Source organism: Mustelus asterias, chromosome 27, assembly GCF_964213995.1.
Source record: "Mustelus asterias chromosome 27, sMusAst1.hap1.1, whole genome shotgun sequence".
NCBI classification, from domain to species: domain Eukaryota; kingdom Metazoa; phylum Chordata; class Chondrichthyes; order Carcharhiniformes; family Triakidae; genus Mustelus; species Mustelus asterias.
The window spans coordinates 31,555,151-31,577,618 of record NC_135827.1 but is presented as its reverse complement, the minus strand read 5'-3'; the positions used below and the strand labels follow the sequence as shown (position 1 = coordinate 31,577,618).

General features: G+C 45.5%; 2 protein-coding genes across 4 annotated transcripts in view; both read left to right on the top strand.

Annotated features, from left to right (window-relative positions):
- The window catches only part of LOC144479932 (platelet-activating factor acetylhydrolase IB subunit alpha2-like), a 37,321-nt gene extending 15,095 nt beyond the window's left edge, over nt 1-22,226 (top strand). The window contains exons 2-7 of one of the 3 annotated variants that reach the window (XM_078199006.1): nt 4,733-4,774; nt 5,015-5,192; nt 7,568-7,657; nt 12,488-12,604; nt 13,092-13,214; nt 16,918-22,226. In XM_078199006.1, the coding sequence (XP_078055132.1) occupies nt 5,112-5,192; nt 7,568-7,657; nt 12,488-12,604; nt 13,092-13,214; nt 16,918-17,196 (690 nt within the window). In that variant the 5' untranslated portion in view covers nt 4,733-4,774; nt 5,015-5,111 and the 3' untranslated portion in view covers nt 17,197-22,226. Of the gene's footprint in view, nt 1-4,732; nt 5,193-7,567; nt 7,658-12,487; nt 12,605-13,091; nt 13,215-16,917 lie in introns of all 3 variants that reach the window. The other 2 variants (XM_078199004.1, XM_078199005.1) reach the window with 2 other exon arrangements.
- The window catches only part of LOC144479936 (transgelin-like), a 533,241-nt gene that overhangs the window by 308,541 nt on the left and 202,232 nt on the right, over nt 1-22,468 (top strand). The window lies entirely within an intron of this gene.

Genomic DNA, 22,468 nt, shown 5'->3' with positions numbered 1-22,468 from the left:
TCTATAAATGATTCTGATCCGAGGTTTGGATGCATGTTTAGGTTATGGATTGCATAAAATATAAAATAAGCCCTGGAGAATCCAAATCACTGGTACAGTGCAGTCAGTCCACCTCTTGGAGTTGAGTTGGGTGGCACAGTGGTTGGCACTGCTGCCTCACAGCGCCAGGGACCCGGGTTCGATTCCCGGCTCGGGTCACTGTCTGTGTGGAGTTTGCACGTTCTCCCCGTGTCTGCGTGGGTTTCCTCCGGGTGCTCTGGTTTCCTGCAAAGATGTGCGGGTTAGGTGGATTGGCTGTGCTAATCTGTCACAGGTGGATAGGGTCGTAAAGAGTGCCTTTGGTATATTGGCCTTTATAAATCGGAGTATCGAGTATAAAAGTTGGGGTGTTATGGTAAGGTTATATAAGGCATTGGTGAGGCCGAATTTAGAGTATTGTGTACAGTTTTGATCACCTCGTTACAGGAAGGATGTAAATAAGGTTGAAAGAGTGCAGAGAAGGTTCACAAGGATGTTGCCGGGACTTGAGAAGCTGAGTTACAGAGAGAGATTGAATAGGTTGGGACTTTATTCCCTGGAGCGGAGAAGAATGAGGGGAGATTTGACAGGCATGTACAAGATTTTGATGGGTATAGATAGAGTGAATGCAAGCAGGCATTTTCCACTGAGGCTCGGGGAGAAAAAAAAAACAGAGGGCATGGGTTAAAGGAGAAAAGTTTAAAGGGAATATTAGGGGGGCTTCTTCAGGCAGAGAGTGGTGGGAGTGTGGAATGAGCTGCCGGATAAAGTGGTAAATGCGGGGTCACTTTTAACATTTAAGAAAAACTTGGACGGGTTCATGGATGAGAGGGGTGTGGAGGGATATGGTCCAAGTGCAGGTCAGTGGGACTAGGCAAAAAATGGTTCGGCACAGACAAGAAGGGCCAAAAGGCCTGTTTCTGAGCTGTAATTTTCTATGGTTCTATGGTTAAATTGCCCCTTAGTGTCAGGGGGACTAGGTAGGATAAATTTATGGGGATAGGGCCTGGGTGGGATTGTGGTTGGTGCAGACTCAATGGGCCGAATGGTCTCCTTCTACACTGAAGGATTCTATGATTCTATGAATTGAGTGCACCCAGTTGAGGGAATGGGAGTCACCTTATAATTCCCTCAGAAAATTGATTCAGATATCCAGGTTCCTAATGGATGTAAATAGGTGGCATTAGCTGAGGCACCAGAAATGCAAGTACGGCTGGTACGGTGAATAAAAATGTCACAAATACTTTGACTTTGGGATTAACAGCAACGCTGACTTCTATTTTTATAGCACCTTTAATCAGCACCAAGGCTGATCTATGCATCAGCTGCAGGAAGACCAAAGACAATGACCACTGGTCAGTAACAGTGCCCCCCCCCCCCCCCCCCCCACCCCCCCATCGGGCAACAGAACATCGAGGATGTTTACCACTTTACTTACCAACATCTTCAGGGAGGATGATGTAGAGGTTAATGTCCACACAGGAATCGGCAAAGCAACATCTTCCACAGGTTAAGGGCCAACGCCATCAACACAGCCATGAAGCTGTGATTGTACATGTTCATAGTAGTAACAAATGCAACCTATACCAGCGAGGCATGAGAGAGAACAGCAAAGGTGTTAGGCAAGTTGGATGTCTTTCACCAGCGCTGCCTATGTAAGATCCTTAGCATCGCATGAAGAACCAGCATTTCTAATGAGGAAGTGCCACAAAGGGACTAGTTGGAGGTTATCGTAACAGTGAGACGGCTGATGCCAGCAGGACACGTATTTTGCTTCCCGCACATGTCAGCAGAATGGATACCACCAGATGGAAGAAGACAGGGCCGTCCAAAGAAAGACCTGGCAAATTACATTTATGGAAATCTCCCAAGAATGAGAGAGCCCCTGGGCTGGAGTGAAAGAGATTGCGATGGACGAAGGCAGAGTAGCAGAGTCTTGATGGCCATTGTCTCACGTGCAACTGGAGGAACTGAGTCACGTCTTAAGTTTAACGTTATGTGATATATGCCAGGGTGCTTTGCAGGAGGGTTTCATGAGCCACGTAACCCAAAGTGTTGTCAATGGGGTAGATTTTAAGGGGTGCCTTAAGAGCAAAGAGAAGCAGAGAGCTTTAAGGAGGTCCCAGAACTTGCGGCCCAGGCTGATGAAGCAATGAAAGTTGGGAATGTGCAAGAGGCCAGAATTGGGGGAACTCGGATACCTTGGAGGATGGTAAGACTGCCAGAGAGTTCAGAGAGGAGCAAGACCACAAGGTGCAATGATGGCACAGTGGTTTTAGCACTGCTGCCTCACAGCGCCAGGGACCCAGGTTCGATTCCGGCCTTGGGTCACTGTCTGTGCGGAGTCTGCACATTCTCCCTATGTCTGCCTGGGTTTCCTTCGGGTGCTCCAGTTTCCTCCCACAGTCCAAAGATTAGGTGGATTGGCCAAGTTAATTTGTCCCTTAGTGTCCCAAGGTTAGAATAATTAGCCAAGGTAAATTTGTGGGGTTGCGGGGATACGGTGGGGGAGTGGGCCTAGCTTAGATGCTCTGTCAGAGAGTCGGTGCAGACTGGATGGGCCAAATGTGTGGCCTCCTGCACTGTTGGTGTTTTATGAAAATCAAGACTTTGCTGGACTGAGTCTCAATGTAGACCATCGAGCACAGGGGCGAGAGGTGAACAGGACTTGGTCCAAATTAGGTCCAGCAGAAGAGTTTTGAATGAACTGAAATTTACTTGAGGGATATTTATAAAAGGTGGAATCAGTGGTCACTGGGGAAGGATGAGGTGAACTTGGTCGCTGGGGCTACTGCTTTGTTTGGTTTACATTGGTTCAACCAAGACTTGAGCTGTCGCACTTTATTAAAAAGAATAATCTAGGCTGAGACTGTCCACTTTGTGAATCGCACAGTCCCCGCAAACCACCAGCTTTATTACTGGTTGTAATTGAAAATATCTGCCATTGTCCACAATGGAGTGGCCTGTGCTGAAAGATAATCCCACGAGAGGTTATTCTTACCAGGGGTGTGAGGCTGGGAGTGCGGAGGTTTTAACTTTCTCTTTGCTAACCACCATACTATTCGGTGTTCATTTATTTAAAAACACAACATGTTGGAAATACTCAGAGTTGACGCCTTCCGCGCCCATTGGGCACCGCAGGGGTTGGGGTGCATTATTGACCCTGACAATCACATTTTAATTTGATGTTTTTAAGTTTCCTTTGTACTTTGATTTCTGTTCGGGCTGTTTCCCACCTCCTTTTGGGGAGCTGCCCCTTTTACTTTGTCCGGACTTAATCTGAGTTTGTTTATTTGGTTTGACCTAAAAAGAGGGCAGCGTCTGTGGAGACAGAAACGGAGTTAACGTTTCAAGTCGAAGACCCTTCCTCAGAAGCGGTTCCAGATTCAACAGCTTATGAATGCGTACGGAGAGAGGACAGCGGTTCTGGATGCCGCGGGTCTAGAATTAACAGCCTATGAACACAAGGTGGAGATGCCGGTATTGGACTGGGGTGGGCACATTAAGAAGTCTCACAACACCAGGTTAAAGTCCAACAGGTTTGTTTGGAATCACAAGCTTTTGGCATGCTGCTACTTCCATCAGGTGAGGATGAAGGAGCAGCGCTCCGAAAGTTTGAGATTCCAAATAAACCTGTTGGACTTCAACCTGGTGTTGTGAGACTTCTTACTTATGAACACATACGGGGCAGCATGGTGGTACAGTGGTTAGCACTGCTGCCTCTCAGCACCAGGGACCCGGGTTCAATTCCCGACTTGGACTGTGCGGAGTCCCTTCCTCAGAATTGTGAAAGGCATAGATAGGGTGAACAGTGGGAAGGTCGGTGGTGACGTTCACGAGGGGCCATAGGTTCAAGGTGAAGGGGGGGAGGTTTAACACAGATATCAGACGGACATATTTTACACAGAGGGTGGTAGGGGCCTGGAATGCGCTGCCAGGCAAAGTGGTGGAGGCGGACACACTGGGAACGTTTAAGACTTATCTAGACAGCCATATGAACGGAGTGGGAATGGAGGGATACAAAAGAATGGTCTAGTTTGGACCGGGGAGCGGCACGGGCTTGGAGGGTCGAAGGGCCTGTTCCTGTGCTGTATTGTTTTTTGTTCTTTGTTCTGCACACTCTCCCCGTGTCTGCGTGGGTTTCCTCCGGGTGTTCCGGTTTCCTCCCACATTCCAAAAGACGTGCTGGTTAGGTGGATTGGTCATGTTAAATTCCCCCTCAGTGTACCCGAACAGGCGCCGGAGTGTGGCGACCTGGGGATTTTCACAGTAACTTCGTTGCAGTGTTAATGCAAGCCTACTTGTGACATTAATAAATAAACTTTTAAACTTAAAAAACAAAGACGGGGGAGCAGTTCTGGACGCGGCGGTTCTAGAGGTAACTGTTCTAGATTTAACCGTTTATGAACACATACAAAGACGGGGATAAGGGGAAGGGTGAGGAAAGAACAAAAGGAAAGGTGTGTGTTGGGGTGGAGGGCAGGAGGGATTAAATGACAAGGGGTGATGCTGCAAGACAACATGTAATGGAAATGGAGCAATAAGGAAACAAAAGATTTGCTCAGAGGAGGTGTAAATGGCAACAGCAGAATCATTACCAAACCTTGGAGGAAAATGGGAGCAGTGGTTATAATCTAAAGTCATTTAGTTTAATGTCGCAGCCGGAAAGTTGCCTCGGTTTATTTATTGTCGTCTTTTCTTCTCGCCTCTCTAGACCCAGTTTTTAACCAAGGAGCACGCAGCGCACCGGCTTCGAGTGCTGCTCCCACATCTGAGCCGCTGCTCCCACATCTGAGCCGCTGCTCCCACATCTGAGCCGCTGCTCCCACATCTGAGCCGCTGCTCCCACATCTGAGCCGCTGCTCCCACATCTGAGCCGCTGCTCCCACATCTGAGCCGCTGCTCCCACATCTGAGCCGCTGCTCCCACATCTGAGCCGCTGCTCCCACATCTGAGCCGCTGCTCCCACATCTGAGCCGCTGCTCCCACATCTGAGCCGCTGCTCCCACATCTGAGCCGCTGCTCCCACATCTGAGCCGCTGCTCCGTACTTTATTCCTGGTGTTCAGTGCTGGAAACCGCCTCTGGAAAACGATGAGCCAAGAAGGTTTAAACTCCGCTGCAGTTCCACTCTGCGCAGAGGATGTCCAGGGAGACGGCCGATGGAAATCACTGGTAAGAATGCCCAGCTGCTCCGGTGACTCGCTGGTACTTGTATGAAGCTGGGTCGGTTTGCAACACACTAACAGCAACAAACGCTTCGCTCTGCACGATTTCTCACAACATCAAATTTACCTCCCAACCCACCCTCAGTATCCAGACCACAAATAGAGAATCTCTGAAAGCCACCGGGGTAAGGCACCTCTTGCTTTCCGGTCTCTGTCTGACTGATGGTTAGACTGCTCGCTTGGAGGTCAGCAAGAGTAGCCTGTTTTGACCGCCTCTTTTCCAACCCCTCCTCCTCCCTACAGTGCGGTGCTCTCGCTCTGCGCTCGCTCTGCGCTCGCTCTGCGCACTGCCTTTTGTCACCTTGGAGATGTGCGATCAAAGCAGCTTGGAGATTTGAATTTTGAGTCCCCTTAAATCTCTCCCAAGGACCCACATTTAGCAGAACATTGGGCGTGGGAATGTTCAAAATTAAAGCCATTTGTATACTTGTTGTGAAAAGACAAAGACGTAGGAGCCACGGGTTGAGCTTCAATGGCTGCAAAGCACTTCCTAAGGACGTGAACGGTGCTACATAAATCCAGTTTCTTCCTGAATTAGTGTCATTCCTGTGGTGGAATAGAGTTTCTGCTGCAATTCGAATTAAAAAGTTCCATAAAGGGGAGGCATGGTGGCACATCGCTTAGCACTGCCGCCTCACAGCGGCAGGGACCTGGGTTCGATTCCCGGCTTGGGCCACTGTCTGTACGGAGTCTGCACGTTCTCCCCGTGTCTGTGTGGGTTTCCTCCGGGTGCTCCGGTTTCCTCCCACAGTCCAAAAGGTGTGCTGGTTAGGTGCATTGGCCGTGCTAAATTCTCCCTCAGTGTACCCGAACAGGCGTCGGAGTGTGGCGACTAGGGGATTTTCACAGTAACTTCATTGCAGTGTTAATGTAAGCCTACTTGTGAGACGAATAAATAAACTTTAAAGTGTTTGTGACTCAGCCCAGCTGTGTGTGTAGTTCCTACTGCAGCAGGGTTTTTAATCTTCTGAGAATAATTCTTTGTTTTGATGCGTGAAACTCCTCAAAAAGCTCGATGACTGAATCACCTGACGGGATTGAGTCTGCAGCCTGCGGGTGTTCAATAATCATCGTGAAGTGGGATCCTCCAAACTCCCCACCAGCTAGAAAATCAATTCTTCTTCTTTGACACAGGCACAACCTACACCATTTGAGATATAATGTTCAAACCCACCACTTGCCTCGGCTAAACCCACCTACCTCAGCAGTGAGTCAGAGCGTTATACCTTCACCTTTGATCATAGAGTGTTGAATGAAGTGGATGTGGTTGGCCTCGATTCATTTTTCCTTTGAGTACAAATGTGGTATAAAACCTCATTTTAATGTCAATTAAAGTACAGGTTTATAAGGAGGTAGTGTTGTAGGAGTTTGAGAAACTATTCTGAAAACTATAAGCTTTAACTGTGCAAAGTAATATCCCTCCTTGAATAATTTGAGTTGCATCAACTCTGAATATCAGAGTGCAAAATTATACGTTACCTTTAAATGTAGCATCTGTATTTATCTGTCCCACCAATTATTCCTTCTCTGTTCTTGCCCAAATCCTTTGTGTCTTGCTGTAGGCATGTATTTCACCATTCTTTGTCTATCCTATAATTACTGATCGAATTAAAAACAATGGGCTGGTTTCAGGAAGAACAAGAGGCTGTAACAGAAAGGATGGGATCTGACAGGATAAAGAGACTTCTTTGTTTCAACCTGTCTGCGTTGATTTAGCCCAGGACGTCCTTTTGCCGACACTCAACATACAGGGGGGTAATAAAGTACAAATCTCTTGCCTTCCCTAAAAGCCAGTAGTTCCCACTGAACGCCAGCCAACTCCACAGTCACTGCACCCCACATGAGGCAGAGCTTCCATAACTGGGCGGCATGATGGCACAGTGGTCAGCACTGCTGCCTCATAGCGCCAGGGACCCGGGTTCAATTCCGGCCTCGGGTCACTGTCTGTGTGGAGTTTGCACATTCTCCCCGTGTCTGCGTGGGTTTCCCCCGGGTGCTTCAGTTTCCTCCCACAGTCCAAAGATGTGCCGGGTCAGGTTGATTGGCCAAGCTAAATTGACCCTAGTGCCATGGGGACGAGCAGGGTAAATATGTGGGGTTACGGGAATAGGTCCTGAGTGGGATCGGTCCAGACTCGATGGGCCGAATGGCCTCCTTCTGCACTCTAGGGATTCTGCGATCTTGCATGGATTGAAATGACTTGTCAGGTTTTGGAGAAATAAGTGCAGATGGCCCCATCGCGCCCAGTGCATTAATTGAAAGTGTGTTGATGTTGTGTTGAGCAGAAAGTTGCGGGTTTCAATGAGATTTTTACACTTGCAGCACAACCGATTTGTCCTGGACTGCAAGGACAAAGAGCCTGATGTCCTTTTCGTCGGGGACTCCATGGTGCAACTCCTGCAGCAGTACGAGGTAGGTGAGCTCTGGAGTATCCTCTACCCATTAAATCCCTGCGATGCTGCTATCTTTTGTCTCCGTTTAATTCATGGCTTGTGGCGTGGCTGGCAAGGCTGTTGTTTGCTGGCCCCATTTTTTTTTTTGGTTTCCCCGGGGAGAAGATAGGAGTCCAATTGAGTGATTTGCTAGACCACTCCAGAGGGCGGTTAAGGGCTACCCGCGTTGTTGTGGGACTGGGCTCACTGCCCGGTAAAGGTGGCAGGATGAGCAAAATGCTGCAGGTGCTGGAATCTGAAGCAGATGACAGGAGAGAAACTCAGCTGGTCTGTCAGCATCTAACCGAAGAGCTTGGCAAAATGTTCCCAAAATGACAGTGGTGACCCAGTTGGGTTTTCACACCAATTGTACAGCTTCGTGGGCACTTTCACTGTAACATATTTCCAGACTCTTTGTTTTTAAACATTTCAAGTTCTCAAACTGCCGTATTAGGGATTGCATATGAATTCTTCTTGGATTGTGAGCCTCGCCCTGAGAGTTAACGGTCCAGTAACATAACCGCTCGTAGGCACACCCGTCAAAGCACTCCTGTTCCATTACGATCAGACTCGAGGATATGCTCGACCTATGAATAAAGCTTGTTGCTGATCCTTGTACAGGTCCCGCTGTACACGGGTAGAGGTGGAGAGATTCTTTCCACTTAGAGAGGAAGCTAGAACTAGAGGGCACGGCCTCAAAATAAAGGGGGGTCAGTTTAGGACAGAGTTGAGGAGGAACTTCTTCTCTCAGAGGGTGGTGAATCTCTGGAATTCTCTGCCCACTGAAGTGGTGGAGGCTACCTTGTTGAATATGTTTAAATCACGGATGGATGGATTCCTGATCGGTAAGGGAATGAGGGGTTATAGGGATCAGGCGGGTAAGTGGAACTGATCCACTTCAGATCAGCCATGATCTTATTGAATGGCGGGGCAGACTCGAGGGGCTAGATGGCCTACTCCTGCTCCTATTTCTTATGTTCTTATGTTCTTACACAGAGAACCATCACAACCTGAATTCCACATCTTGTTCAAAACTAGCATTTGAGTAGTCGCTTGATGGTACGGAACTTGCCGCATTGGGTATTGCAAGGAACAGGCTGCTGAAGCTTTTCGTCTTGCGCTCTTCAGAACCAATTCGGATGAATGCCAAATCTCAAAAGGAACAACAATCTACACTGCATGAGAAAAGGATGCGGACTGGTTGGCAGATGGACTCTGGTGACGCCATCTTGCCAACCCATCGGCACCCTTGTGCGGTATAAATTATTGTTCCCTTGGAAATTTGGTTTCATGATTCTGTCATGATGAGTGTAAGAGGAAATGTTTTGACAGCATGTCCCTTTTCTCAGCAATACTGAAGCCGATGTTCATTCTACCCACTTCTATCTCCCTTGTGCTGTCCATCAATGTCGAAGGCATGTTGTTGGAGTGAGTGACTCAGGGCTAGAACCCCGTTCTTTAGCTCCTGAACTAAAACCCAACCCCAATTAATTAGATGAAAGTCTCTCTTCTTTAGCAATTGCAAGAGCCTTGAGTTTGGACAATCTTAAACTATTTTCTCCCTCACCTCACCGTTCAAAGCTGCCAATAGTTTTGCACTGGATTGATAGAGTCACTCAGAGTGCCAGATGGGTTCAGGAGGAATGATGTTCCGACCTTTGGGGGGACGAGGGGGGGGGGCGACTGAGCTCAGTTTTTAAACGAGGAAATAAACCTCTTCATAGATACTGAGGAATGATCTAGCACAGGGGTATTTTGTATCTCTATCCTTCCTGAGCTACCTCCAACGTTCCTGTTTGCGTCCATGTATAACATCAGAGTTAAAGTACAAGATCGTAGGCAATGGGAGCAGAAGTAGGCCTGGCTCCTTTGTCAATCAAAAATTTGTCTCTTACTCAGCCTTGAATATATTTAATGACCCAGCCTCCACTCCTGTCTTGGGGAGAGAATTTCAACACTGACGGCACTCTGAGAGAAGAAATTTGTCCTCATCTCCATCATAAATGAGAGATTTCTTATTTTGGGGTAACTTACTTCTTAATATTTGAGGATGGATCTGATGGTGGCTATTAGTATAATTTTAACACTGAACACTTTTTAATTTGTTTAACTATCCCTGCCCCAAATGTGGTTGACTCCCAAATGCCCTCTGAAATGGCCTAGCAAACCACTCAGATCAAGGGCAATTAGAGATGGGCAATAAATGCTGGCCCAGCCAGCGACATCCACATCCCATGAACAATTTTTTAATTCTTAAAACACCATATCAAGTCCAGCTTAGCATAGAAACATGGGAGCAGCAGAGGTAGGCAATTCAGCCCTTCAAGCCTGTTCCGCCATTCAATCGGATCATGGCTGATCTCTTCCTGGTCTCAAATCCACTTTCTGACTTGCTCCCATATCTCTTTAACCCTTTTTTTAAAATCAGAAATATATCTATCACCTTCTTGAAACCATTTACTGATTCAGACTCCCCCGTGCTATGGGGCAGCGAGTTCCACAAATTCACCACCCTCTGCGGAAAGTAGTTCCTCCTCATCTCAGTTTTAAATCTACCGCCTCTCAAACTGTACCTGTGACTTCTTGATCGAGATTGCCCCACAAAGGGAAACATTTGGTCTACATTTACTTTATCAATCACTTTTAGTACTTTATATACTTCGATTAGATCCACTGTCATCCTTCCAAACTCCAGCAAGTACAAGCCCCAACAGTTTAATCTCTCTTCATACGTCAACCCTTTCATCCCCAGAATCAATCTGGTGAACCTCCTCTGAACTGCCTCCAATGCCACCACATCCTTCCTCAAATAAGGAGACCAAAACTGGACACAATATTCCAGATGTGGTCTCACCAACACCCTATACAATTGCAACAACACTTCTCTACTTTTATACTCCAGTCCTTTTGCAATAAATGCTAACATCCCACTTGCCTTTTTTATTACGTGCTGCACCTGCATACCGACTTTCTGCGGTCCATGAACAAAGACACCCAGATCCCTCTGCCCAGATGCATTTTGAATCTGCTTTTCATTTAGATAATAATTCGCCTTCCTGTTTTTTCAGCCAAAATAGATAGCCTCACACTTATCCAGGTTAAATTCCATCTGTCAAATTTTGGCATTTTCTCCCAGCCCATCTATATCCGTCTGTAAAATCTTTATCTCCTCTTCACTGTCTGATTTCCCACCTATTTTAGTATCATCTACAAATTTTGCTATGTTGCACTCTGTCCCTGCTTGCAGATCATTTATAAAGATTGCAAATAGTTGAGGTTCGAGGACTGACCCCTGCGGCACCCGCTAGTTACAGTTCGCCAGCCAGAGAAGGACCCATTTATTCCGATGCTCTGCTTTCTGTCAGTCAGCCAATATTCAATCCAATCTAGTATAGCCATTGTTCCTCAACTGTCCTGCCCTCAATTATTTGTGCCCTGTTTACTTAGACCAATTCTTTCCTCAGGTCTGTATGATTACCTCTGCCCGACGCTAAAACTCTAGTATGGCAGTCCGTCTTCTCGCTCAGTCTGAATCTGAAATTCGTGCATGTTGTGATCACTCTTTCCGAAATGACCCTGAAGGACAAGACTATTTATCAACCCTTCTTTGTTACATACTACTAAATCTAAAATAGCCCGCTTCCTGGTTGGCTTCATAACATATTGCTCTCTCAAGCAATCCCTCGTACACTCTTTGAAATCTCCTTCGAAGCAACCCTTGCAAATTTGATTAATCCAATCAATATGCATGTTAAAATCACCTGCACTCAAATGATCTAAGAACAAAGAAAATTACAGTGCAGGAACAGGCCCTTTGGCCCTCCAAACCTGCTCCGACCATGCTGCCCGACTGAACTACAACCCCCTACCCTTCCGGGAACCATATCCCTACATTCCCATCCTATTCATGTATTTGTCACTACCATATCCGCATCCACTACTTCCTTGGCAGTGAGTTCCAGGCACCCACCACCCTCTGTGTAGAAAATTTGTCTCGTACATCTTCTTTAAACCTTGCCCTCGCACCTTAAACCTATGCCCCCTAGTAATTGACTCTTCCACCCTGAGAAAAAGCCTCTGACTATCCACTCTGTCCATGCCCCTCATAATCTCGTAGACTTCTACGAGGTCGCCCCTCAACCTCCGTCATTCCAGTGAGAACGAACCAGGTTTCTCCAACCTCTCCTCATAGCTAATGCCCTCCATACCAGGCAACATTCTGGTAAATCTTTTCTGTACCCTCTTCAAAGCCTCCCACCTCCTACTGGTAGTGTGGCGATCAGAATTGAACACTATATTCCAAGTGCGGCCTAACTAAGGTTCTATAAAGCTCAACATGACTTGCCAATTTTTAAACTCAATGCCCCGGCTGATGAAGGCAAGCATGCCGTATGCCGTCTTGACTACCTTCTCTACCTGCGTTGCCACTTTCAGTGACCTGTGTACACACACATCCCTCTGCCTATCAGTACTCTTAAGGGTTCTGCCATTTACTGTATATTTCCTATCTGTATTAGACCTTCCAAAATGCATTACCTCACATTTATCCGGATTAAACTCCATCTGCCAGCTCTCCGTCCAAATCTCCAACTGATCTATAATCGTCTGATGGTCCTCATCGCTATCTGCAATTCCACCAACCTTTGCGTCGTCCACAAACTTACTAATCAAACCAGTTACACGTTCCTCCAAATCATTTATACATATTACAAACAGCAAAGGTCCCAGCACTGATCCCTGAGTGATCTGATGTTTAGGTTGATTGCAAGGCTAGCAGGATAACCATGTGTGATTTTGTTTGTTTGGATAGATCTGGAGGGACTTGTTCTCACCACTGCATGCACTTAACTTTGGGATTGGAGGAGACACCACAAGACATGTCTTATGGAGGCTGGAGAATGGAGAACTGGAAAACATCAAACCCAAGGTAGCGGGAGAGAAATGCTTCCAAACAATTCAAAATGATCTACGCAGGCATGGACTTGTATTGAAGCGTTTGTCCTTTTGAGTTGTTTAAAAAATTTTTTACTCCGTTCTTAAAGTTACAAAGCCAATGCTCAGAGTGGACCAGGCAAACCTAAATCCATTCCTTGCTTGTTCCTGAAACTAAATTCAAAATCCAATTGAATCCAATTCATGGTGCCCACAGGGGAGACAAACAAGATCCAAGCTGACAGGGCATTGTACCCCATCTTGAGCTTGCTCTAACCCTGATCTTAGCCAAAAGGCTGAAAAGCGATGTGCCTTTTGAGATGTATTGATCCATAGAAATGATATTACTGAAGCTGTGTATCTGCTACTAGATTGAAGGAATTAATGGATGGGCAGTTAAACTTTTTGGTTAGTGTGATTATTTATATAATAAAGGTGAAGTTAAATGCTTAGGATTGAGTAAAAATGCAAACTGTTTGTAGGTAATTGTCCTCTGGGTGGGGACCAACAATCACGAACACACAGCTGAGGAAGTAGTTGGCGGGATCGAGGCTATTGTACAGCTCATTAACATACAGCAACCTCAGGCCAAAGTGGTGGTATTGGTAAGAGTGAATTACTTATTTTGTTTCTGTGTATCAATTGTCTTTAGAGTCCTTGTTGTGAGGGTGGGATGGTAACACATTAGTTTGCTGTATTACCGTCTTGCTCCAAAGGTTGATGGGACAAATGGCCTGGTCCATCAGTGGCTTGCTCCACAAAACGGTAGAACAATTGTTCGCTAACCAACCTCCAGAATGCTCGGACTCGGGTTTGCAATTGAAGTATTTCCTCATGAGGTGAATTTCCAGATTATCCGGGGAAGGCACTGTGCGCTAAACATGACTTGAACCTGTACCCCTAGATCTCTTTGTTCTATAACTCTCCCCAACGCCCTATCATTAACTGAGTAAGTCCTGCCCTGGTTCGATCTACCAAAGTGCATCACCTCGCATTTATCTAATTTAAACTCCATCTGCCATTCGTCAGCTCACTGGCCACAGTAGGTTTGATGTGGGGATGCCGGCGTTGGACTGGGGTAAACACACTAAGAAGTTTAACAACACCAGGTTAAAGTTCAACAGGTTTATTTGGTAGCAGAAGCCACACAAGCTTTCAGAGCCCCAAGCCCCTTCTTCAGGTGAGTCCCTGAAGAAGGGGCTTGGGAGCCCTTGAAGAAGGGGCTTGGGGCTCCGAAAGCTTGTGTGGCTTTTGCTACCAAATAAACCTGTTGGACTTTAACCTGGTGTTGTTAAACTTCTTACACAGTAGGTTTACCAAACATGATTTCCCTTTCATAAATCCATGTTGACTTTATCTGACTCCATTAATATTTTCCAAGTGTCCTATTATCACAACCTTTATAATAGACTCTAGCATTTTTCCAACTACCAATGTTAGGCTAACTGGTTTATAATTCCGTTTTCCCCTGCCTCCTTTTTTTAAATAGCGAGGTTAAATTTGCTGCTCTCCAACCTGCTGGGGCTGTCCCAGAATCTACAGAATTTTGGAAGATGATAACCAATGTATCCACTATTCCCAAGGCGACCTCCTTTAGTATCCTCAGATTTGATCATCAGATCCTGGGCATTTATCAGCTTTCAGTCCCATAAATTTCTCCAGCGCTATTTTTTTTCAGTTGTACTAATTCCCTTCAATTCCTCCTTCTCACTAGACCCTTGGTCCCTTAGTGTTTCTAGGAAATTATTTGCGTCTTCCTCAATAAAAACAGAAGGAAAGTAGTTGTTTAATTAATTGCTCTGCCGTTTCCTTGTTCTCTATTATAAATTCTCCTGTTTCGGACTCAAAGGGACCTACATTTGTCTTCACTAGTCTTTTTTATTTACTTTATAGAAGCTTTTACAGTCCTCTTTTATGGTGGTTGCAAGTTTTTAAAGTTTATTCAAATTTATTTTATTAATGTCACAAGTAGGCATCATTAGCAATTAAGTGACTGTGAAAATCCCTTAGTCGCCACACTCCGGCGCCTGTTCGGGTACACTGAGGGAGAATTTAGCACGGCCAATGCATCTAACCAGCATGTCTTTCGGACTGTGGGAGGAAACCTGAGCACCCGGAGGAAACCCACGCAGACGCAGGGAGAACGTGCAGACTCTGCACAGACAGTGACCCGAGCCGGGAATCGAACCTGGGTCCCTGGCGCTGTGAGGCAGCGATACTAACCACCGTGCCACCCCTCTTACACTCTTACTCTATTTTTCCCCTCTTTATCAATCTCTTGATCCTCCTTTGCTGAATTCTGAAATGCCCCCAATCCTCAGGCATGCTATTTATTCCAGCAACTTTATGTAACTTCTCTTTGGATCTAATACGATCCTTAATTTCTTTTGTTAGTCATTATTGTGCCACTTTCCTGTTGTGTTTTTGCACTAGAAAGGAGGCAGATCAGTCACCTTAGACCAGTATCTTGCATCTTCTGGCAGCTGCTTGTAGAACAAGAGTCCTGGGAACGTGTTAATCTTCAGTACTCTGTGCTTGGTGATTACTTGTGTACAGGGAATTAAATAAGCAATGTCGTGTGATGTGTGCAGCACTGCCAGTGTATTGCCTCTTGAAGGGCATGGAAGGAAAAAGCCATCCTGGGCCACACTGGACCCAGAACACCACCAGCTGAGGTCTGAGATTAATTTTGTTGCCTGCTTGCTTGACTGAGATGACATGTAGTGCAGAGCGAGAAAAACAGGAGAATAAACCACTAACCCAAGGGGCATCTCCATCCTGCTCTGAGCTGCCACTGACCCATAGCATTGAATTATTTCACCCCTCACACCCCCAGCTCCCTCACCCAAAGATAGAATTGTTGAATAGACTGAGGTTTATTCAATTTCTAACCTGGGAGCACTCAATTGTCACATCTCAATCAAATGACCATAAGATGGATGGTACAGTGGCACCGTGGTTAGCACTGCTGCCTCACAGTGCCAGGGACCCGGGTTTGATTCCGACCTTGGGTGATTGTGAGGAGTTTGCACATTAAGACCATAAGACATAGGAGCAGAATTAGGCCACTCGGTCCATCGAGCCTGCTCCCCCATTCAATCATGGCTGATATTTTTCTCATCCCCATTCTCCTGCCTTTTCCCCATAATCCCTGATCCCCTTATTAATCAAGAACCTATCTATCTCTGTCTTAAAGACACTCAATGACCCGGTCTCCACAGCTTTCTGTGACAAAGAGTTCCACAGATTCACCACTCCCTGGCTGAAGAAATTCCTCCTCATCTCTGTTTTAAAGGATCGTCCCTTTAGTCTGAGGTTGTGCCCTCTGGTTCTAGTTTTTCCTATTCGTGGAAACATCCTCTCCACATCCACTCTATCCAGGCCTCGCAGTATCCTGAAGTTTCAATAAGATCCCCCCTCATCCTTCTAAACTCCAATGAGTACAGACCCAGAGTCTTCAGCTGTTCCTCATATGACCAGCTCTTCATTCCAGAGATCATTCTTGTGAACCTCCTCTGGACCCTTTCCAAGGCCAGCACATCCTTCCTTAGATATGGGGCCCAAAACTGTTCACAATACTCCAAATGGTCTGGTCTGACCAGAGCCTGATACAGCCTCAGAAGTACATCCCTGCTCTTGTATTCTAGTCTTCTCGACTTGAATGCTAACATTGCATTTGCCTTCCTAACTGCTGACTGAACCTGCACATTAACCTTAAGAGAATCTTGAACAATGACTCCCAAGTCCTTTTTTTTTCTGATTTCCTAAACATTTTCCCATTTAGAAAATAGTCTGTGCCTCCATTCCTCCTTCCAAAGTGCATAACCTCACACTTTTCCACATTGTATTCCACCTGCCACTTCTTGCCCCACTCTCCCAACCTGTCCAAGTCCTTCTGCAGCCTCCCTGCCTCCTGAATACTACTTGTCCCTCTACATTCTCCCCATGTCTGCGTGGGTTTCCTCCGGGTGCTCCAGTTTCCTCCCACACTCCAAAGATGTGCAGGTTAGGTTGATTGGCCATGATAAATGGTCCCTTAGTGTCCAAAGATGTGTAGGATAGGTAGATTAGCCATGGTAAATGCGTGGGGTTATGGAGATAGGGTGGAGGGGAGTGCCTTGGTGGGATGCTTTTTCAGAGAGTTGATGTAGACTCAATGGGCCGGATGGCCCCTTTCTGCACTGTAGGAATTCTATGATTCTAAGATTTGCAAATACAAAGAAAATGCATTGTCTCTCCTTGTATTTCTCTCAAATGGGGATAATCCGGGTTTCTCTTGTGTTTTACTTGGTGATGCTTCTCTCTCAGGGTCTCCTGCCCCGTGGTGAAAAGCCCAATCCTTTACGAGAGAAGAACACAGAGGTAAACCTGCTCTTGAAGAGGTCCCTCCTGAAGTTCCCAAACATGCAGTTCCTCAATGTTGACGCAGAGTTTGTGCATTCCGACGGCACCATCTCCCACCATGACATGTTCGACTACTTGCACCTCACCCAGATCGGCTACGCCAAAGTCTGCAAACCCGTCTATGAACTGCTTGTCCAGCTGCTGGAGGAGACACCGGAGGAGAAACAAGCCACCCTGGCGTGATTGGACAACAGATCCTTCGTTCGTCATCATCGCCCCTTTCACCTGGGATCTGACCAGCGCTACATATAGAATCCTGCAACACTCCTGCCTGGACTGAGTAAAGGCATCTTGATTTGTTTCAATAATCGAAGTGCAGGGTTACCTGTGAAGTGGATGCTTTATGTTCCATAAGCAATGCAGTCCAAGCCTTAGGCTACACCCGAAATACGCCATGCAGCTAATACACACATTGTTCTGTTACTGTCATTGGGCATAATGAGGTCATTTATATTAAACATAGCTGTGTGAGCCTGCGATAATTAGCCAATGGTGTCCATATATTAGAGGAACAAAAATTGTCTCCCAATAATTTTATAGCTGATTTGGAATAATGGGAATCTCCGTTTACACCCAACTCTCTGTCTTAGGTGTGGATATGGCGGCCGCAGAAGTTAGAGTATTGCTAGTCGTGCGGTACAGATGCGTGTACAGATTTTTTCCGCCACTGGGAGTTAGCCTCCCGTACTTTGTAAATACTGCTTTAGGGAGCTGTGGAGACCTCTAGTGGTAGTGAGAGTGTAGTACGTGTTGTCTTTTCGCCATTTTGGGTTCACCACTGGTGAATATGGTTGACATGTTGCCTTCATTCTACGACATTGGGTCGCTTTACGTTTCGGATTTGAAGTTTTTAATGCAACTTGCCACATTTGAATTGGGAAGGCAAGCCGTTTCCATTTTTGTCCCATCACCTTTCAGAGCAGAGAATCTTGTTTTTGCCACTGCTGATTTACTCAACTGGAGTCAGTAACCCAGCACAGTGTGTGCTTCTAGAATGGGAACAAAGGGAGTCTTCATTCAGTTTTAATTCTTTGTTTTGTTTGATCTCTTTCCACCCCTTTCTGTGTTTTGTTTCACTGAGCTTGTAGTCTTTGGAAGAATGGAGTGGATGAGTTAATGAACTGTGCCTGTCTTGAATCCTTTGTGACATTGACTGTACCTTCATGATGTTATTTACCACAGCAGTTAGGGACTGCCATTCCTTATGTAAAATTTCCCACTCCCCTCCAATGACATATCTTTAGTTGCCCCATCACGTTGGTCAGGGTAAAGGTTCCTGATGACGTCCACCTGTCCTTTAGAGTCGTATAACTGAGGTTACAGCAACTCCATGCCGTCAATTATTTAAGCATTCAACAGGACACCAAAGAAATTAGAAACATCTTTTGTACGGCACAGCGGTTAGCACTGCTGCCTCGCAGTGCCAGGACCCGGGTTCGATTCCCAGCTTGGGTCACTGTCTGTGTGGAGTTTGCACACTCTCCCCGTGTCTGCATGGGTTTCCTCCGGGTGCTCCAGTTTCCTCCCACACTCAGAGATGCACGGGTTAGGTTGATTGGCCATGCTAAATTGCCCCTAGTGTCAGGGAATTATCAGTGTAAATATTGGGGTTGCAGGATTGGGTGGGATTGTGCTCGGTGCAGACTCGATGGGCCGATTAAGTGGGAGTGAGGTTTGGGCAGTGCACTGCTGGGTTGGACTTGGCCACTGAAAGGATACAGTCACGCTGCATCCTGCTGAACCTGGACTGAGGGCCGTGGCACCAGATGCTGAACAGGACCAGCCTCGCTGGCTTGTGACCAGGTTTACTGTGAAACCAGTGTCACAAGGAAAGGGACGTAGTTTATCCACACCCTGCTGGATATCAAGTATCATCCTGTTTGTGTGGGATTGTTTCTATGACTTTCCTTGCTGAGGGAAACTTAGAAAGGAGGAATGAGGGAAAATTCTCTGCGAGGACATTGCAAATAGTTTGTTTTAATAAAAATTTAAAACCTGCTTCTAGAGCTCGCTCACTTGTCAGGAGCAGCTTGCCTTTTATTTGTACCAGTTTTGATGGTTTTTTTAAAGTTTGTTACTTAACACCATTCATCTCAATTCCACCAGGGAAATATGTATTTGAAGTGGGTGCTTTGTTCCCAGGTTACCATCTGCACCACACATTTAAAATGAGCCAAAAGGCAAGTGATGGCAGTGAATGAAGGGAAGCCAGAGAGAGGAGTCCCGACACAGACTGCCAATTGAGTAGAGATGAGTAGGCGAGAGTTGAACCCGTGCCTTCCTATTCTTTACCAATGGCCCTAACACACGGCATTATCACTGCACCCAAATTTTGTAGGAACTTTTATCACATCTGACCTCTTGTTTGAACTCCGTACTTGTCCCTTCAATTGTGCCTTTAATGGATGCTGGACCACGTGCTTGATGGCAGCCACACCATCTCATTCACTGAAGAGTAAAACACGTAGCCAGCAGAATCTGAAGCAACTATTCTATTACTCTTCACTGCGATGCACCTTTTTTTTAAGTTAATCATTTAGCTACTAGTTTGTCATCAGCTGCAGACACTAATTCAGTACCGTTTAATGACTTGTCTCAGTGATTTAAGCTAGTCCCTCATCATTGTATTTACCTCGGTGCTTGTCCTTGATGTTAAGCAGAATGGAACCCAACAACACCCAAGTTCAGTATGAATGAGGCACCAGGGCGGGGATCGTAACGTGGGGAGCGTGAGAGCAACTCGGTCTTAGAGCAAAGTGGGAGGAGAGGAGTAACCAAAGTCCTGGGGCTTTCCCTGTGTCAATGCAATCAGGCTGGGGACCTTCACACCAACTGAAGTTGCAAGAAAAATGTGTTCCACACCAGTCACTTCCTTCTTAAATTTTGAGAAAATTCTTAAATTCTACGTTTAAATCCTGATTTGTGCATTATCCTTTCAACAAGAACAACAGTTGTTTGGCACTTGACAGAGGATCCCTGACCTTAATATGCTGCATGGAGTGAATTGCAGGATTCTATATGCTGCTGCAGTGACGCAACTCGACAGAAATCTAGCTACATCGTTCCACATTGAAATGTACACATCACCAAGTATTAGCACTAGCTCTTTACTCCATTAATGCTGCACAAATAGACACCTGTCTGCAATCTGAAATGCCTGCAGTGATGATACGCTAACCCAGCCACCTGGATCTGACACACTGCCCGGGAGCCTTTTTTAATACTTTAATTTTTGTAGAAATTTTTTTTTTTTTGACGTTTCCAAGCCTTTTTTCGATTCATAGGTTAACTCGTTTGGCCTAATCTTGTGAGTCACGATAGTGAAGGTGGCGTAATTGGCCGATCAGTTGCCGTTGTCTGCTCGTAGGTGGTCACTGTGGAGTTAATCGCATGCCTGTGTCTCCACGCCTCGGAGGATGCGGACAGATTGGCAAAGGTGGATACATGGTCTTGAACCCAATACAGCAATGACTGGTTGGTAACTGGCTACAGTGCAAACTGGGCTGTGTCGGAGAATGGTTGAAAGGGAATTTCTACTGGAAAACAAGTGTGTAAAACTGGTCAAGTCCAAACACAGTTTGCCCAACATGTTTCAGAATGCATCAGAATTTTAGTAGGATTGAATGGGAACAAATTTTAGATTCTGTGTTTGGGATAAGCATCTTAAAGAGTTCTACACACGCTGTACAGCAAATATGTACATAAATATCTCTAGTTCCACAAGGAAAGGCAAGTTAGTGTTGTACTTAAACAGGACAGTAAATCTTGGTGTTCAATCCCTTTCATCTTTGGCTAGGTCTAAGCCCTGTGATTTTCTTGAAACCAGTAATAGTGCACCAGATGTTAATGACCTGAATTACTGGGACATCTTTTAACTCTATTCTAGTAATGTTTTGGGTTTTTTTTTCCTTGTGTGTGTAAAATGTATGCACTGCAACTTAAAATGCTCTCTTGTATTACTTGGGGGGTGGGTTTGGTGCTGCGAAGAGGGTTTTACAGAAAAATTATGGTGTGCAGTGACATATACCCAAGATTCGAAGGAGAAAATTGTGTAACAACTTGCTTGCCTAAACAAATAAATTGCGAGTATTTCAACTGAACGGTAACGGGGCATTGAACAACAGGAAATAATTTCAATGAAAGGAGTTAGTGAGATTTATTTTTCTGAATGGTTGATAGGTGCAAAGTCCCAGGCTCTCTGGCTCACGGTCCTCTGAGGGACCAACACATGCATTGAATCAATTCTTGACTGTGTAAGTTGATCTTGGGTGAGTGGTATTTAATGTAGTATCCGCCTGTATCTTATGCACACTTTCTGCATCGAATGTACCTGAAAACACTTTTAAAGTATATGTGTGTATATATACTATTTCTGCTTTGCTTGCCTGTGAGCAGGTTAAACCAGCCATGGGAAACTGCTATGATCTTACAGAAGCAATTAAAAATCTGCCTTTGTACCCCACCTTAAATCCTCCAGTTAAATTATTAGTTTCCCACCTGTGACCGATTCCACTGCCTCCCCTCAATCTAGCACAGTCAAACAGTACCCAATACACTGAAATGCTTGACTGGCTAGGTTAAGATGATGCAACATGTAACTCTTGTGCTCGATATATGGGTGAAAATATGATTCTCCGTTTTTTCCTTAAACCGGTTGTGTAAAGGCTACATTTCCGCGCTGCTCATTTCACCAAGCAGTTCTGTACTCCAGAAGACAACTACCTATTCCCCCCTCACACGCCTGCGCACCCTATATTGAAGTTTCCTACAGTTGTTTTTTTAAAAAGATATGTTATAAGAGGTGTTCCTGGAACACAGAGCCACGATGTGTTGACTGCGGGCACACTACATGTACTGCAGAAAAAAAAAATCAGAAGGTTTTTTTTGAAAATATTTCCTCCATTCTCATATTTTACTATTCCGATATTGGCATGTATGATCTCAGCGTAAGATTATGCTTCCAGAAACACATTGTATAGTAATGCTTGATAAAACTCTGTGCTGTAGCCAAACACTTGTCTGTTACATGTAAGATTGAAGAAAGCATACAGTACTGTTTACTTGTTGTTTGGATGACTTGCTGAATGGTAGTATATATGCTATTTAAAAACAAAAGAATGTGTAGCTGTTATCAGACATCTGACAGCAGTGGTGTGTTGTGCTTAAATGTACTGTAATTTATGCTTTAATGTACTGTAATATTAAAACAAAAAAGGTTAAAACTTTGCATTTCTTTTTGGACAAAACTCCCATTTGCGGTAGGAAATTTTCTTCCTTCATGGCCTTTTGTAGAGATGCTGAATAATGATCTATGACGTTAGGAGAGGCGATGGCCTAGTGGTATTATCGCTACACTATTAATCCAGAAACTCAGCCAATGTTCTGGGGACCCGGGTTCAAATCCTGCCATGGCAGATGGTGGAATTTGTATTCAAGAAAAAAATATCTGGAATTA